Source organism: Heteronotia binoei, chromosome 5 (genome assembly GCF_032191835.1).
Source record: "Heteronotia binoei isolate CCM8104 ecotype False Entrance Well chromosome 5, APGP_CSIRO_Hbin_v1, whole genome shotgun sequence".
Lineage (NCBI taxonomy): Eukaryota > Metazoa > Chordata > Lepidosauria > Squamata > Gekkonidae > Heteronotia > Heteronotia binoei.
In genome coordinates, this window is record NC_083227.1 from 101813198 (window position 1) to 101832840 (window position 19643).

General features: G+C 43.0%; 1 protein-coding gene across 1 annotated transcript in view; it reads left to right on the forward strand.

Moving 5' to 3' along the window:
• The first annotated feature begins 7074 nt into the window (after positions 1 to 7074).
• Positions 7075 to 19643, forward strand: part of ITIH4 (inter-alpha-trypsin inhibitor heavy chain 4) — a 75929-nt gene continuing 63360 nt past the window's right edge. The window contains exons 1-3 of the mRNA XM_060238814.1: positions 7075 to 7175; positions 13686 to 13846; positions 14585 to 14689. Coding sequence (XP_060094797.1) covers positions 7101 to 7175; positions 13686 to 13846; positions 14585 to 14689 — 341 coding nt within the window. The 5' untranslated portion in view covers positions 7075 to 7100. The remainder of the gene's footprint in view (positions 7176 to 13685; positions 13847 to 14584; positions 14690 to 19643) is intronic.

Here is a 19643-nt window from a genome sequence, read left to right on the forward strand (position 1 = left end):
TACGCAATCTTGGTCACAAAGTATGTTTTCTTTGCGGCCTTGATTGCCATCTCATAGGACCTCATAAACACCCTATAAGATGTTCTAGTCACTTCGTCACGGGTGCATCGCCATTGCCTCTCTAGCCGTCTGAGACCTTGTTTCAGCTGACGCAGCTCCGGGTTATACCACAAAGCCAGCCTACTCCGAGGCCGTAGAGGGCGTCGAGGTGCGATCTCGTCAATAGCCCTAGATATTTGAGTGTTCCATATCTCAACCAGGCCATTGAGGGAATCACCAGAGGTCCAGGGATCCTGCAGGGCCGATTGGAACCGTTCCGGATCCATCTGGCTCCGCGGGCGAGCCATAATAGGCTCGTCGCCTAAACAGGTTTGGGGTGGCATATCTATACGAGCCCTAAGGGCGAGGTGGTCCGACCATGGCACCACTTCAGTGGTTATATCGTCCACCGTAACCCCGGCCGCAAAGATCAGGTCTAACATGTGACCGGCCTGGTGAGTGGGGGCTGCAACAAACTGAGAGAGTCCTAGTGTTGCCATGGATAATGCCAGGACCGTCACCTGACTAGAGGCCGGGTCATCAGCATGGACATTGAAGTCACCCAGGATCACCAGCCTTGGGTGCTCCAGCGCCCAGCCTGTCACCACCTCGAGTAGGGACAGTAAGGCGTTGGCTGGTGCGTTAGGCGTACGGTATACCAGCCAGATCGCCAATCCCTCTCCAGCCTCCAGTGCCAAGCCAGCACATTCAATGCCTTCGATCTTTGGGGCCGGGAGCGCCCTGAAGGAGTAAGCCTCACGTATAAATAATGCCACTCCTCCCCCCCGCCCGCTAGTCCGCGATTGGTGAAAGACCGAATAACCTGGTGGAGCTGTTTGTGAGAGGGCTATTGTATCTCCCTCTCGGACCCAAGTTTCGGTCACGCATGCCAGGTCCATTCCTGTTCGATTAGGAACTCTCGAAGGACAGAAGTCTTATTGTTAATGGACCTGGCATTGCATAACACCAATGACGGAGGTGGGTTATTCTTCCTGGCCCTACTCCCTGTCACCATTGGGATGGGGCACAGATTGGAGGGTGAGCGAGCACTGACCTGTCTTGGTCTCCCTCCCTTATATCGTCTGCTCCCACCACCATACCTCCCCCTCCCCAGGAGCACTGGAATCCCTAGACCAGCCATTCCCCACTGGTGGTTACCGCTGTCCTAGCCAACACTGGTGCACAGTAGTCACAACGCTCTCCAAGTCACACCGTCCTACTAGATCCCAATATTCGAATTAACCCAATAAACCTACCCCCCAATTCCCTTGTATATGATTGGTCAAATACATAATTTAGATCTGATGGCTAAAATTAATTATAAATCCCACCCCATAAGTTATTCTCAATTTAATTTGCCAGTAAAATTCATAAATTCAAATCCAATACATACAATAAATATCTAATAAATTAATCAAATGAGCTAATTCCAAATCAATTTTTAAACTAGTAGTCCATGAGTGAGGTAGAACGTTACTAAAGTGCAATGTGAGTTCTTCCTGGTCGAGGTAGTACGATGTGGCATGAAGTAGTAAGCAGAGTGTGATAAAGTGACAAAGTGATAAAGGGCGGGTAGGTGCAGAGCCAGCGTTAATGTAGGGGGCAGGTACCAACTGAGGTACCTCCCCTCTTCAAATTCCAAGCCCCACCCCCTAATCTCCAGGAATTTCCCAACTCATAGTTGGCAACTCTACCTGGAGAAACTGGCTGCTTCAAAGGGTGGACTCTATGGTATTGTACCCCACTGAAGCCCTTCCTCTTCCCAAACCTCACCCTCCCCAGGTTCTACCCCAGATCTCCAGGAATTATCAACCCAGAGTGGGCAACCCTAGACTGAAGACCTTCAGGATTTTATAGGATTGCCAGTCTCCTGGTGGTGGCTTGAGCTCTATTGAGACTGCAGCTCATCTCCAGGTGAAAGATATCAGAAACAGCTGATTTGGAAGGTGGGACTATAACATTATACTCTACTGAACTTTTCCACAGACTCTGGTACTCCAAATTGCCTGCTTTTGTTTCCAAAATAGAACCAATGTGTTAGGACCTTCCTATTTTAAGAAATGTTTTTTATTTGGAACAAAATACTGTTCGTGCACAGTTTGCCGCAACAGTCAGATCCTTGTCTTTCTTTTCTCTCTAAGAGCATATGCACACTGAGAAAACATTGCAAAAAAGCAGCCTTGGGTCCTGTTCACACAGCGTGTTAAGTCTGTGTTAAACTGACCTGGTTCTGTTCCGAATATCTTTGTTCCAGATATTATCAATCAGACAGACATACTGCAATTCGAATCACTCCGTGGTGAAACCGTCTTCTGTTGCCCACATGACAGCACCATGCAATTATGCGCATATTGCTAAGTCATTTTTAAAAATGGCAACCGTAAACTGGATGTCTGAGGCTCCTTTTGGTCTGGGACAGGCTTCAGACATCCGGAAGTTGGTTAATATCACAGCAGAACTATCCAGACAGAGAAAACCGCGAGATGAAATCGGACAACTCAAAAACATAGGCAACAATGATTGACTACCAGGAGGCAGATGTTGCTGTCTGATCAGCCACTTTTAATCCGGTAGGAAACAGCAGTGACAACGGATTAAACTGTGTGTCTGAACAGACCCTTGATGTGATTATACATGTGGTTGCACCAAGATTCACTGGATTGTTTTTTATTGCTTATGGTGTTCACTTGGGTACATTGAAAAAAACACCTGCAAAAAACAAAGTTTATGCAATTGTATGCACTATTAGATCAGGATTTATTTTACTGATGCACAGACGTGTGTGACCACACCTCTCAAATACCACATGAAAAGAATCTTGGTGCAATATATTCTAATATCAAAATAGTTTTTGTAGAGTTTAGTCAGAAGTGAACACTGGTAACATAGAATGGGAACTAAAAATGAAATGAAAGAACTGACAACTGTCTTATCATAATGTAACCTCTGTCTTATCATAATGTTCTCACAATTAGGTTTTTGACAATCAACAGATTCTGGCTTGTAATGGAAATCAGCCTTCATGTTATCCAAACTGGGGGAATCCATTTTAAAAGGGTTTCAGAAAGAAGTAACACAGGACTTTGGTCTGTGTATATCAGGGTTGATCTCTGTAGGGGTACCCCACAATAAAATTAAAGAGACCATTTCTACAAGCATACCAATCCAGTTCTCCTTTACTCCGGATTTACTGCTTGTGGTTCTGCACCTCGTGCCTGCCCCCTGTCCTTTCTCTGGTTTAATTTTTTTGTGTATTGTATTAATGCATTCTGCATCTACAACCAAAACCCAATTTTTTTTTTGGTTAATTGTGGTTAAAAATCACTTGTGAACTATGGAGGTGCCATCCAATAGCAAATGACTTGGCTGAGTGCACACCGCACCCTCCCTTTTCTCTCTTCTCCTCTCTGCTCTCCCACCCCCTTCGGCTCACCACTGCTGGATCTCTCCATGCATGGGCAACCCATGAAGGGATGCAAAATCAGGGGCCAGCTGACCAGTCTGTCAGGAAGGGTAGTGTCTCAAAGTTTATTTTTTTAAAAATTAAAATGAGTCATAATTTTAATACTAGGCTTCTGGAGATTGCCAAATGTCCCCCATATCAGTTTTGTCCACTGAAGCATTACATGGAGAAATGTTTTCAAACCTTTCCCATCCTGATGTCGATCCCGGTGCTGACGATCAAACCCCTCCCCCTTTGTTTGTTCGTCAATCCCCATTCCACTCCTTGCCCCTTGTGCCTTCCATTTAATTTATTTAAATCCTCTTTGTTCAGTTCTGTGAAATGGCCTCCAACTCGGCTGAGCCAATGTGCAAGCAATTGAGCACACTAAAGCCTCCCCTTTCTCTCCTCCTCGCTCCCCCACCCCCTTCTGCTTGCCCCTACTGAGCTACACTGGGCTTGGGCGACCCATAGAGGGATGTGAGCTCAGAGGCTGGCTGATCTGTCATTCAGTTAGTGCTTCAGTGGTAGCATCCCCAATGGTGGTGTTTGTGGAGTTGTGGCCAAGGCTGGTGGGGATGTGGCTCCTCGGGGGGGGGGGGGGGAGAGCGAAATTTTCCCTGGAGAAACATTTTCAGAGAGCAGAGATTTTCAACTTATTTATTATTCATTTGTTATATTTTATTTATAGGCATCTTCCCTGCAAATAGGACTCAGGGAGGCTAACAACATAGTAAAATACAATGTTTTAAGTTAAAAACAAAATAAAAATATTCATAATATTACGGATGGTGAACATAATTGTTTCACTGCCTTCTGGGGAAGGCTTACAGAGAATGGGGGGGGGGGGGCTATGAGAATGCCAGAATATCTCTGTCTTACATACCCTGCAGAAAGGATGTAAATCCAGTAGGGCATTGGATGTCATTCAGTAGAGAGTTCTACCAGGTAGGGGCCAGGGCCAAGAAGGTCCTGGTTCTGGTTGCAGGGAGGTGTCCAATAAAAAGTAGATGTTTCGCTCCCTCCCTCCTGCTTCTAACTTCACATCCAGCCATATGAGTGTGGGGGCATATAGACAGCAGCTCCCAGCAACAGGAACTGGCATTGCTGGCACAGAGAACCCATCCTTGCAAAGCCCCTCCCCCCAGATATCTGCCCCTGCTATCCCCAAAAAACTGAATCAAAGAAACTGGCTGCCCAGTGTAGGCAGGCAGAAGCAAACTCAGCGCCCTGGCCATTTTACAGAATGTGAAGATCATTCTGGCTTCTGTACTTGCATACATTGGGAGAACCTCTTGAGAAGAAGCCCCATTCAATGTGCACATAAGTACTTTCCTTTCAGTTGTGAGCACAACAATAGACTCCCCATGAGAATATAGAAGGGTGGGTGGAGGAGTCGCCTCCGAGGGGGTCAGAAAAGGGCAGGGGGAGAAAATCCAAGGAAATGTTTCTGCATTCAAATACTCTGGTGTAGATATCTGGTGCGGGGGGGGGGGGGGGACAGAAAAAGTCTCATCAAAACAGCATTCAAAAAATCTGGGGAAATGGCAGAGAGAAACTTAACTGACAGCTGAACAATGCAGAACCAAAAAATAAATGACTGGAAATGCAAAGCAGAACTTGGAGGCAATGCAGATTTTAAAAATACAGAGTAAGGTGAAAGTGGGAGGAATTGAAAAAAGAGGAATTTACCACAAAACGGAGCAGCTAGGAGGAAGTTCAATGCAGAAAGGACCAAGGAAAGAGAGTGAGAGTGATTTGACACAAGCAAATGCCTTTATTGCATACAGAATTAAGTAAAAGAAGTAAAAATGTAAAGTAACTATACCGGGCATATGAGAACTAATTTCCTAAGTAATGACACACACACAACAGCAACAACAGAAAGAAGCACACTTATAAAAAGGAAAAGGGACAAAATTAGGAAGTTTTAGGGAAGAGGCATACAATTTGAAAACCCTGGGCCTGAGGTCTGGAGAGCAGAGGCAGTCCTGCCACTAGGCAAATTAGGCATTTGTCGAGGGTGCTGGACAAGGGCAGTACTGAATTGGGCCCTCCCCTGCCACCTGGCCTAGTGCCATAGGCAAATGCCCCCCCCACTCTGCCCTCTGGCCTCCTCTGCAGCACCCACCCCACCTCCTGGGCCACAGGCAAAGACAAGGTGGGTATGCTGTAGACATTTACAATGCTTAAATACAAGATGCATTTCTGCTCCTGCAAGGATACCTGATCTTGAGGGCAGCACCCAGGGATTTCATTGTTCCTGTAGCCCTTTTGACCTGACACATCTCATGTGGTTCACCTTTTCACTTCTCCCTCAAACCACTATGGCATATACCCACAGATTAGGAATCAAATAATTTATTATCCTACTTAGCTGGAAAGAAAAAAGATTAGAAGGAGAAGGAGCAGAAACTGCACAAAAGCCTCAGAGGAAAACTCTGAAAGTTTCAATGAGAATTGAGTCCTCTATAACCATTTAACTACAGAAGCAAGAAGACAGCATCTAACTGGAATGACATCTAGCTGTGCAGGTATTATATTAGGGCTGCTAAGCCCCCGGTCTGGGTGGGGAATCTCCGACCCAGAGGTTCTCAACCCGCAGGCCCACATTGGGCCGGCGGGGGAACCTCCCCCTGCGTCGCTGGTGCAATGATGTCACCCGGAAGTGATGTCATCAAAATGATGGCACCCATGCAGGGCCACTCTAGGTGTTTCCAGGAAAACTCTATGGTTTCCCCAGATGCTCTAGCCATTTGGGAGGTAAAACTCTATGGTACAATAGGCACAATAGAGTTTTAACCTCCCAAATAGTTAGAGTGTCCAGAAAAACCATACAGTTTTCCCAGAAACGCCTAGAGTGACCCTGCACAGGTGCTGCCATTTTGATGACATCACTTCCAGGTAATGTCATACCATCGCATGTGCGCACATCGCACATGTGAATGTCCCCCGCCAGGGGATGAAGAGGACTTGGCAACCCTATATTATATTGACCCTTTCTGCGACCCATTTTTCTGACCAAATAAAATATTGTATGTTGTTTAACATACAGGTTGTGTTTTCTGTTTAACTCCTATTTTTTCTGCTTTTCAGATAACAAAAATTAAGGTATATGTGCCATGGTAGCATAGGGTGCATCAATTTGTGGTTTGCTCTTACGTATTGGGTACATGTGCAGTATTGCTTATAGAAAATTAAGGCATTTATAACTTTATATTCCATACATATTTCAAATATTGCAATTTTATATGTTAAGCAAGTCATATATGATACATTTTATGTTATTAAAACAGTAAAATTAGGTTTGATAGTATTCAATGTATTTCAATATTTCTCCAAATTTCAATTTTTTCTACCAAAAAAACTGGGGGGACTGGAGTTTTTCCCACAGCTTCAGAATTTCTGGAAATTTTACATCTCTATTTAGAATGAAGACAAACAATGATTCTTTGATTATTCACTTGTTCAATAGCACTCAAAAGTAAAAAGGAATGACTATGTCTAAATTGTGTAAATATGAGATTTACTCATTGCTCACATTTCCCTCAGACCATAGTTATTTATTAACTCACCTCAGTAAATTAGTACTTTTCTTTGTGACTCTGTCATTCTCAAAATGGAAAGACAGATTTTAACTGTGTGGCTGATCTTTTCTTCACAGATAGTATTAGCAGATCTCGCAGGACAAAAGGTATTTGCAGCCTTTTCTTGGTACCCAATTTTTAATGAATATGGGAGCAATATTTATTGCAATATCTGGATGTTACACATCTAATTTTTTTGATGTAATAATCAGATTCATTATTCAGAATCCTGCTCAGGTCTATTAAAGGGGTATGGGAATTTATGGTTAGAATGGCACTGTGAAGCTGTTCCATGCAGATTTACAATTGGTTTAAGACATCACATATGTGTATGGGAGTCAGAATATATAATTTTATAGGAACTGGATTTACAGATTTATTGAAGAGTTTTATCATATGAGTGAACTTTTAGGCTACAACTGATAAATTAATTTTTGTAATATTTGTGGTGTTGGCAGAGTAATTAGCACAGCAAAGGATGCACAACCTGATTAAAGTGTAGATAAATGTTTATTTAGGTTTATTTATTTATTTGGAATGCAAGTTTAGGCTTTTGACCCAAACAGTCTTAGAAGATTCAGGCTGGGTTTGTGCCCATACTGCAGTTCAAATGGTGTACTACTTGCACCTTTAGTAGATAATCTGTTTTGCAGGTAGGTAGCACTATTGATTGCTTCTCCCCAGTACTTGTCAGGTAGCTCTGCCTCAAGCAGTCTACATCTTGATATTTTTGTAAGAGAGCAGTTCTTTCTTTCTGCTACACCATTTTGCTCTGGAGTGTAGGAACTCTAAGATGATGCTCTATTCCTTGTTCAATCAAATAATTCTACATCTCATGTCCCTTGTATTCTTCTTCATTATCAGTGTGGATTGCTAGTGGCTTTTTGAAATCTGTTACTATTCATTGCCACATATGCTTTATATTTTTCCAGAACTTGACTTTTCTCTTTAATTTGGTAGGTCACAGTGTATCTTCTTGAGTAGTCATCAATAAAGGTTAGCCCATTTCATTTGCCCACCAATATCACTATGTATCAGCTCTAGGGGTTGTTGCATTTGGCTTGTGCCACACTGCTTGTTAAAGCTAGGTCTCATCCCCTTTGATCTGACACAGCATGCACACCTGTCTTCAACAACCCATGTGCTCATTTGCATGCCTTTAGTTAAATTCTGGCTTTCGACTAATTGCATCATTGTCCCTATGTCCCAGCTGCTGATTCCAACATCCTGGAGCAATTTTTGTGATCGTATCGCTTTGCAAGTTTTGCTTTCTGCATATAAATTTAAACAGAGTACAGATCCTGGTTCACAGTCCCAGTTGCAATTAATTCTCCTCTATGTCTGATAAAACGTCTTTCAAAAAGATGCTGTCATTCCTCATTCCTTTCCTTGCCATTGCTCTTACAGTGATAAGGCTTTTTTTGAGCTTTGAGACATAAGCAGTTTGAAATGAGATCCTCTTGGGTTTCACTACTAGGAAAATTGCATTTAATTTTCCAGCTGCCCATGCCTTCAGCCCATATGGGGTATACACCTGCAACACTTAATTTCTCATTCTTTTGCTCATCCAGTGTTTTAGAAAAATCTTTATGAGCACACATATGCAATGTAGTGCCAAAATCAATGTGCCATATATCACTTTTTCTTTCTACTGGTGATAATATAAAACATTTCTTTGTCAGCTACTCCATAACTTTAATCAGAGCCCTTTTGCTGCTGTTTCCCTCTCCTCCTTTGGAAAATGCTTTTCTAAGCACTTGAAGAACAATTCCTCTTAATATAGCCTTGTTTCCTACAAGAGTGGCAAATTATTTCTCCTTTGTTATTTATATTCAAACCTGTTTGGCTAGTCTCTGATCTTTTAAGTTTGCTTTCTCATTTTTTGGATTCCCATGTATTAAATTCCTCCTCCAAATGACTGATAATGTATTGGAGGAATAAATAATACTTAGACTCAATTGCCTGAACAGTATTTTTGTATGATTCTGGCAGGCTGATTAAAATTAACACAAGCATATCCTCATCTGGTCCTGCCTCTAATTAATCCAGGGTTTTGTTTGTTTGTTTGTTTTGTAATGAAGAGTTTTGATCAGACATCCCGCCATAACCCGCTTCAGCATGCACTCACTTCATGGTTGATTGATCAGACTACTACTCTGCGGCAACCATGGAGTGGGCAGTCAGGTAGCTTCCCCCCGTCATTTGTCTTCTATGCATGAGCATAAGCACTTATGGGAAGCAGTGCTTCAAACTCCTGGCAGGATGGCAGCTGGTGGCCAATGGGATCACTGGAGGAGGCAGCTGGAATATGTAGTTCAGCATAGGAGATGTATTTTTGAAATTGCCTTTTAGGTTTTCTTAAGAAAAACAGTCTTGAGAAGCTCCCTTGAGAGACAGAGATGTCTGTAAATGGTAAATAATAAATGCACAAGCAGAGATTGATGACCCAGGGGTGATTATGCACACATCCCCATCTGATTAAAAAAAGGAGGGGGGAATGGACAAGAAGGTTCAAACAACCCAGCAGACTTCAGTTCACAACAGGGGAGTTTAGATAACCAGAAATGTGGGATGAAAGTACTGACATCCACAAGGACTGGACTTTCCCTAGTGCCTAATAATTTTGCTTGGAAGGCAAGTCAGAATGGGGTGACAGAGACTGTGAAACAGAAGGCAGATGTTGCTGTCTGATGGTGTATTTTAAATCCAGAAGGGAACAACAATGGGCGTTTTCACACTGACCTTAATCAGCAGCGACGTCCCTCTTCACGGCTTTTGCGGCACAAATGGAAACTGGTTTTTGGCGGTTTCCATTTGCGCCGCAAAAGCTGCAGGACTTTGCGGCTTTTCCGGGTGCTCCGCAGCAATTGGTGCGAAATCCACGCAGATCCTGCGCAGTGAAGAGGGACGTCGCTGCCGATTAAGGTCAGTGCGAAAACGCCCAATGACTTTGGTTCAAAGTGCTCATCTGACTGTAACCTATGTGTTACTAAAGCTTTCTTTATTTTCATTCCCCCCCACATCATTTTAACCTGCAAATGAATGTAAAGACTCCTGAAAATGTCAAAATAGCATTGGATCCTGTGCTAGTTTTGCACCAGTGCAAGACCACTTCTAACTGTAGAAAATGGGGCATGCCAATTTCTCTCCATTGTGCCCAGCCCAGCACGATTTCCAGAAGGCAGTGTGAAAGGAAAGGCAGGAAGTTTCCATAAGGTCCAGCAAACCATCTCCTACATGTTTTCAGACAATCGTCACCATAGTACAGGAAATTCCAGGGGAAATTATTATTTAAATCAAAATTTAAGAATGATTTATCAGTTCTTAGAGAAAGTTTGCTTCCCCTGCTCCCCTTCTTTACCAAACAGCGGGCGATCATTTTTGAGCTTGTATACTGTTATAATATCCCATTATTATAAAAACTCAGTCTTAATGAAATACTTCTGACAAATATCTGTTGAGGTACTGGAGACCACACCCAAAGCAGCTGATCTAAATGTGTAAAATTAAGCAATGGATAGTCCAGGGTCACTGGCTGTTCAGGCAAGCAAATGACACCACCCACACGGGATGTTTGCCCTGCTAAATGTGACAGAAAGCCAGAAACTGTCTTGCAACACAACACAAAGGGCATTTCTGCATGGGTGCTTCTTAGCTACATGTCCCCCCCCCCCCCCCCCCCCCAATATTACATAGTGATGGTTGCAAGTCATAGTTGTGCTGGTTTTCAGCCAGCTTTCCTACCAAACACTGTTTTTCCAGATCAGCTTTGCGTTGATTTTTTTTTTGAAAGGAACACACCTGAAGTGTTTTTGTGGAGTTTTGTGCAGTTTGCTGCACTTTTAAAGGTCATGCCCATATGCAACTACTTTCACACCCTTTTTACCCCCACATCCTTTTTTTCCTGATCTCCCTCGCTGCATCTGCCATTTACTTAAAAAAATAAACAAACTTGCAGCCATGTTGATATACTGCTGTAGCAAGTGACCATAAACTGAGCAGATTTTTGTGGGGGTGGAATTGTCTTATAGTAGAATGGCATGATTAGCTATTAAATATCATTTTCACTCTTTAATGGGCTGGCTGTGTGACTGCTTACGAAACCTACCTGCTGTCTGACTGCTAATGGACACTCCAGGTACAGGGGGATTAGTGTGTGTGTGTGTGGGGGGAGAAACTGGCTCTATGCTTCTCTCACTCTTTCACTCACACACAAACAGTTCCCAATTCTCTGGGAGACCAAGGACCACCAGAATGGCTGGAATCAAGAGAGAAGGATAAGACAGGATCCCTGCTGATATCTAGAGGAACATTTACTTTTAAAACTTTTTTAACCCAAGAAGCTTCGTGTGTGGGGAGGGGGAGGGTTTCCCATAGCCAGGCATCGGGGCTCAAAAGGCAAAACAGGATGGAGTATATGAGTGAAACAGGAAGAGAAGCATGGAGGTGGGTCCTCCTCCCCCATCCTGCATTAATGGGGGTCCCAATAAGTTTGCACATATTTTCAAACCTCAAGTCTAGAAAAGGTAGAACTCTGTTGTCCTGGGAGCACCTCTTTGTATTATCCTGCTAGGTTGATATTGTTGCTGTTCAGTCGCACAGTCAAGTCTAACTCTTTGCAACCCCATGGATCAAGTCATGCCAGGCCCTCTTGTCTTCCACCATCCTCCTAAGTCTACTCAAATTCATGTTCGTTTCATCAGTAACACTGTCCAGCCATCTCATCTTTTGCCTTCCCCTTCTTCTTTTGCCTTCTGTCTTTCCCAGCATCAGGGGCTCCTCCAGTGAGTGCTCCCTTCTTGTTTTGTGGCCAAAGTATTTCAGCATCTGACATTCCAGGGAACAGTCTGGGTTGATTTCCCTTAGGACTCACTGATCTGATCTTCTTGCAGTCCAAGAGACTCTCAGGAGTGTTCTCCAGCACCACAATTTGAAAGCATCTATTCTTCTGTGCTCGGCCTTCCTTATGGTCCAATTCTCACAGCCATACTTTACTACTGGGAATACCATAGCTTTGACTATACAGACTTTTGTTGGCAGGGTGATGTCTACTTTTTATTATACTGCCTAGGTTTGCCATAGATGTCCTCCCAAGGAGCAAACCTCTTTAATTTCATGGCTACAGTCACCATCTGCAGTGATCTTGGATCCCAGGAATGTGAAGTCTGTCACGACTTCCATGTCTTCCCCTTCTATTTGCCAAGCAGTGATGGGGCCAGATGCCATGATCTTGGTTTTTTTGATGTTGAGTTTCAAGCCTACTTTTGAACTCTCCTCTTTCACCCTCAACATGAGGTTCTTTAGGTCCTCTTCCCTTTCTGCCATTAGAGTGGTGTCGCCTGCATATCTGAGGTTGTTGATGTTTTTCCTGGCAATCTTAATTCCAGTTTGTGATTCATCCAGGCCGGAATTCCGCACGATGTACTCTGCATATAAATTAAACGAGCAGGGTGACAATACACATCCTTGATATTACATAAGCACAATAAGGTTGATATTACATAAGCAAAAAAGAAAAAAAAACAGGTGGTGCAGCTCCACCTCCCAGTGAGGAAAGGTATGACAGAAAAACAGGGCTGCCTAGTTTCCAACTATACCAGGAGGCCTCCCATTGGCAATCCCCTGACACTTGCTGTTATTCAGTTTGGGGTTGCCAGGTCCCCCCTGGTCACCAGCAGGGGATGGGGGAGTAGATCCAAGATGGGAAACTCCTGGACATTTAAGGATGAAGTCTGGGGAAGACAGAGACTTCTCTGGGGTAAAATGATGTAGAGTCCAACATCCAAAGCATCCACTTTCTCCAGGGGGATTGATATCTGTAGTCCGTAGATGAGCTGTTATTCCAGCAGATCCCCAGCTCCCACATGGAGGCTTGCTTCCCTAACTTAGTACGATGGAGGTGAAAAAATGGAGGAAAAAATTGCCATCACATTGATGGTGTGATGTTATTTCCAGGGCAAACCAGGAAGTGACATCATGCCCCTGTAGGATTCAGCAGAAACTCTATGGTGGAGTTTCTGCTGAATCCTAGAGCAGCAAGACATCACTTCCAGATTCACCTCAGAAATGACATCATAACATTGACTGACAACACTCCCATGTCCCCATGCCTCAAGTCTCCAACTGCTGCCAGCCACTTACTGGCAACCATGCATCAATGTTTTCCTTCACTGGAGCATGTGCAAGAGAAACCCCAACACAGAGAAAAAGTGGAGAAAGGCAACCACTTGTGGGAATGCTTCAGCTGAAAGTATGTCAGGAACAAAGAAAATGTTGAAATATATTTTCATTCAGAAATATCAAAAAAGGAAGAAGGGGAGAGATTTTATAATTTATTCATTTCAGCTTTCCAAATAATAATTTGGCTGTTTCATGACACTTGGTTCTTGTGTCTGAAGTAGATTATTGAAACTGGTTTCTCTATCAAGCCACCAGTTGCAAACAAACATGAACTTATCTATGAAGCCTGGGCCAGGCACAATTCTCTCAGAAACTCTCAGCCTCACAAGGTGTCTGTTGTGGGGAGAGGAAGGCGATTGTAAGCTGCTTTGAGACTCCTTAAGCTAGAGAAAAGTGAGGTACAAAATCCAACTCTTCTTCTTCTTCTTCTTCCCCAGAATGCCATTGAAATCTACAGCCTGCATGTGGACAGCAAAGTCACTTCACGATTTGCACACACAGTCATTACCAGCAGAGTTGTCAACAGAGCAAATGTATCCCACGAGGCACTTTTTGAAGTGGAGCTACCCAAGACAGCGTTCATCACAAACTTCAGCATGTAAGCTCATCTCTAGGGCTTCTTAAAAGCTTCTGCATTTCAGCAGAAAACTTTCAGGACCCTTGCTTCTGCCACAGTCTCTGGCACCTACTTTGTTCCCCAGCTGCCCCTCTCCTTCTTTGTCCGAACAGCAGAGCTTGTCACTGCTTCTTTCAGGCAACTGCAGTTGCTGTAGCTCCTTGTGTTCCTCCACATTGCTGTGGGTACTGATAACCAGTAGAACCACATTGTTCTGTGCTATGGAGCTTCCCATAAATCCTCCTGCATTTCTTTATTTTATTTAACTTATTATCCTACCCTACCCCACAAGTGGGCTCAGGATGGCTGACAACAGAGTAAAATCGCAATAGAATTAATGAATTCCAACAGACAAACGATTGACTGATGTGACCATATTCTCCTTGCCTGCCTTCAAACCTTAAGTCAACAAACCTCCTAATTATAGGGTTGCCAGGTCCAATCTGGAAAATCCTTGGAAATTTAGGGGATAAAGTCTGGGAGCATGGGATTGGGGGAGGGAGGGACCTCAGCAAGGTCTAATGCCCTAAAATCCACAATCCAAGGCAGCCATTTTTTCCAAGGGAACTGATCGTGGTCATCTGGAGATCAACTGTAATAGCAGGAGATCTCCAGGTGCCACCTGAAGGGTGGAGACCCTAGTCCTAAAAGGCCTAAATTCAAAGGAAAAGTCTGTCCCCAAATTGCTTTCACTGTTCATAATATCTATTTGTTTTGAAGGACCATCGATGGAAAAACTTATCCTGGAATAATAAAGGAAAAGAAAGCTGCCCAAGACCAGTATGACGCTGCTGTTTCACGAGGGCAAAGTGCTGGATTGGTCCGGTAAACTATGAAAAGTTTTCTGGCTCTTTTGATTTAAGTCCAACCCCCCCCCCCCCATCTGTTTAAACCACACTTAATCCAATCTCTTTGTACTCTATAGCAGGCATGTCCAACTTTGAACAGGTCGTGATCTATTTTTTCCAGACAAAAGAGCTGGTGATCTACCACCATGAAAATTAAGTTTCAAATTAGTTTCGAATTAGATTTTAACCCACCAAAGTTGGGTTCCATCCCCCCCCCCCCATTTACAATGCATCTTCTGTCATTTACTGGTAAGCAAAATAAGCAAAAACAAAACAGAGAGACAGATCCAGAAAGAACTGCGAACAGTTTTTCTTAAATTTTTATTTATAACTTTATTTAACTGTTTTAATAACTTTCTTTAACTTTTATTGAGTAATTTGTGTTACATGTAGGTCATGTATTGATCCAGGCTGATTTTGCGCAATCTTTAAAACTTTGCTTTTGCTAATTAGTGAGATGTCTGAGCCTGCATTTCATCTACCAACTTTTTGAAGTTGGGTGAATATTGCGTGAGGGCCAGTCTCAGGGAATCCTGGAGATGTTCATCTGTCATGTTGGAACGCTGTGTACTCTTTGTCATTTTCAGATGAGAAAACGCAGATTCACGCAAATAAGTTGAACTGAAACAGGAGTGTACTGCTTCATTGCATCTTCTCAAGTTGGGAAATTTGTCTCTAGGCACTAGCTTCCAAAAGATTCTTGCTCAGCACAGGTCTTGAGAAAAATGTCATTTTTAAGGGTTACTATTTCATTTTCAAGAGATGCCTTGTTCAATGAGTAATTTTTACTGATAGCAGCTGCAGTTTCCTTAATGTCCATATCTGCTTTGAATGTGTATGACAAGTACTCCACAACTTTTTCAATTCTTTGGAAGTCACAGAATCTTTTTTCGAATTCCTGGATAACAGAGCAGATTTCTGTCACATACTTCTCGTTCTGAAAAACAAAATTTGGATATTGTCCCAGATGGTCCTGCATATTAGGAAAATGATCAAAAGTGTTGTTTGCAAGGTCAGTCATCATTAGCTCAAATTTGCTCTTGTAGGATGAAACCATACTCATCATCTCGCCAATGCATTTGTTTTTACCTTGTAGTTCAATGTTCATATCACTTAGTTCGCCTGTAAAGTCAGCGAGAAATGCCAGATCACATAACCACTCCTCATCTTCCAACTCTGCGTTGTCATCTCCCCTCTCCTTCAAAAACCTTCTTATTTCATTCAGCAAATCACGAAATCTTTGCAAAAATTTGTGCCTACTTAGCCACCTTACATCTGTGTGCAAAATTATTTCCGCTGCCCCTTCATCAAGAGTAAGATTGAAAAGCCGTCTTTGAAGTGATCTTCCACAAACTGAATTTACAATTTTGAAAGTAATGTCCATGACAGTCTTTGTATTGAGCCTCTTGCTTGCCAAAACTTGCTGGTGAATGACGCAGTGGTAAGAAAGGAAATCTGGAAAGTTGTCATGCTGTCTGCAGAGTCCTATGAAACCGTTAACCTCACCTGTCATTGCTCTTGCTCCATGAGTAGTGATGGAAACAAGTTTATGGAATAGAAGATTACACTTTGTCACAAAAGAATGGAAAGAGCTGAATATTTCCTGACTGATAGTTCTCCCTTTTAAAGAAATCATTCCAAGTAGTTCTTCTTTAACACTGAAGTCTTCAAAAACCATCCGGATAAAGACTAGTAACTGGGCTATGTCTCTTATGTCTGTAGATTCATCCAGTTGGAGTGAGAAAGCAACACAAACTGAAACATTCTCCAACAATTGTTCAGTTGTGTCTCCACACATCTTTTCTACTTGCCACACAACGATGTTTCTTGACAATTGTACATCTTGAACAGCAGTTATGATCTCTTTCTTAATCTTAAATCCTTCAGAAAGATTGTCTGCTGCTGCAAGAAAACAATCTTTTACAAATTCTCCTTCATTGAAAGGTTTGTATTTCTTTGCGACCAGGTTGCTGACCTTGACGGATGCCATCAATGTTCCCTCTAAGCTGTGAGGTCTTGTGAGCAAAAACGCTTGGGGCTCTTTAGCTTGGAGAAACGTCGACTGCGGGGTGACATGATAGAGGTTTACAAGATAATGCATGGGACGGAGAAAGTAGAGAAAGAAGTACTTTTCTCCCTTTCTCACAATACAAGAACTCGTGGGCATTCGATGAAATTGCTGAGCAGACAGGTTAAAATGGAAAAAAGGAAGTACTTTTTCACCCAAAGGGTGATTAACATGTGGAATTCACTGCCACAGGAGGTGGTAGCGGCCACAAGTATAGCCACCTTCAAGAGGGGTTTAGATAAAAATATGGAGTACAGGTCCATCAGTGGCTATTAGCCACAGTGTGTGTGTATATATAAAATTTTTTGCCACTGTGTGACACAAAGTGTTGGACTGGATGGGCCGTTGGCCTGATCCAACATGGCTTCTCTTATGTTCTTATGTTCTTCTTTGTGAGCTATTGGCATTAAGGTTGTGAGCTACTACATAAGTTACTTTGCTGTAGGGCCATTTTTCCTGAGCTAAGACAAAAATGTGTGAGCTGGAGGCTAAAAAAATTGTGAGCTAGCTCACACTAACTCAGCTTAGTGGGAACACTGGATGCCATGGTTGCAGTGACCAAATGTGACCTTGGCTTTGCCAATAACTTTTGCTGTGCAGCAAATTAAGATTTAAGTTCTTTGAGCTTCAGTTTATGAATTTCACTTTTGGGTGGAATATCAGCATCAAACGTATTGCTATGCAGAGCCTTATAACGACGCTACAGATTACCTTTTTTGGGCAAGGAAGGATACAGCGGCATCACAAAGTACACAACAACACTTGTCTTTCACTATGATGAAGAAGTAGTCCATTTCCCATTCATCATGAAAGTGGTACGTTTTGCTTTTCTTTGGAACATTCATCTTTGTTATACTGGGGTGACTGGAGTGCTAAGTTGACACTGACTGAATCTGGTCCAAAACTGTCACTGTCCCAAAGTATTAAAGATCAACAGGAACTGAAACCTCTGGATGATGCCAAAACCACACATGCAGTTCTAAAAGTACAAATAAGAAATCATCATACTGGCACCAATAATCAAATACCACCACACCAAACAATCATCAAAAAACCCCAAACGCCTGTCCAGCAAACCATGAGATCAGGTGGGGCTAGTGATCTACCTCTGACCCCTCTGCAATCTACTGGTAGATCGCGATCTACCTGTTGGACATACCTGCTCTATAGTTTTAAGATGCAGAAGTTTTAAGATGCAGAAGTGATTCTAGAGTAAAACACATATGAAACCAAGTGGATTACACAACTATACCAAAAAGAGAAGCCAAAAACTTCAAAGTGCAGGACTGGACTAAACTTTCTTATGCATAGGGTTGCCAAGTCCAATTCAAGAAATATCTGTGGACTTTGCGGATGGAGCCAGGAGACATTGGGGGTGGAGCCATAAGCAAAGTTGTGACAAGCACAATTGAACTCCAAAGGGAGTTCTGTCCATCACATTTAAAGGAACCACACACCTTTTAAATGCCTTCCCTACATTAGAAATAATGGATAGAGGCACCTTCTTTCGGTGCTCATAGAATTGGACCCCCTGGTCCAATCCTTTTGAAACTTGGAGAGCATTTCGAGGAGAGTCATCAAATGCTTTGCTGAAAGTTTGGTGCCTCTATCTCAAAAAACAGCCCCTCCAGAGCCCCAGTAACCCCCAGATCAATTCTCCATTATACCCTATGGGAATAATGAAGTGCCCAACAGACATTCTCCCCCCCCCCCCAATTTCTGATGACTCAGAAGCGGGGGATTGGCATTTCTACTCACAAGTTGCTAAACTTCCAACTTCTTCAAAGTAACACAGAGCAACCAAAGGTTCAAGTTTACCTTTCCTATGCAAAGGACCTCTGAAAAGATTGTGCAACCACAGCCACTGGGAGCAACCATGTTCTTCTGCCTACTCCATCCCCGCCCCCATTCACCCTTAAAGACACAGACACACCATCAATTCAACCTTAAAGACACAGACACAAGAGGAAGCCTTTCCAAGCAGAGGACTCTGGAGGTGGAAAGGCACACGGTGGCTGTGGGGGCGGGGCTTACCCCTGCCGGCCAGCTGACTGGGAGCAGGAAGGAGCCTGGAAAAGCAGGAGAACACCTGCTGGGAGCTGGGGACTAGTAAGCCTACTTATGCAACAAGTGGCAAATTAAAAATCTTTCTTGACTATAAAAATAAGAAATCATCATACTGGCACCAATAATCAAATACCACCACACCAAATAATCATCAAAAAACCCCAAACGCCTGTCCAGCAAACCATGAGATCAAGTGGGGCTAGTGATCTACCTCTGACCCCTCCGCAATCTACTGGTAGATCGCGATCTACCTGTTGGACATACCTGCTCTATAGTTTTAAGATGCAGAAGTGATTCTAGAGTAAAACACATATGAAACCAAGTGGATTACACAACTATACCAAAAGAGAAGCCAAAAACTTCAAAGTGCAGGACTGGACTAAACTTTCTTATGCATATGTTTTGTTTTGTTTTAACCAACTTCTTCGAAAAAGAAGAAAAAGAAGAACTTTTTTTTTAAAGCAGCTTATAAGATGAATGGGAGAATGTGAAGAAAAAGTCATGATTTCTTATTATTATTAACAAGATCAGCCAATTGCCTCCCCAGTCAGAATAACGAGACAGGCACTTTACCCACACACTTATAGGGTCACCCTGACCACCTCATGCCCCGGCGGCCCTGCCACTCAATCACGGCCCGCTCACTCAGGCCCAACTGTGTGCCGACTGCCATTCGTCAAGCCTGATGTCAAGCCCAGAAAACAATACTGTGGCCACATATGAGGATCCTCCTCCTTTCAGCGCCAGCCACAGCACCTAAAACAGAAAAACCATTAGAATTCTCTCTCTCTTTTGT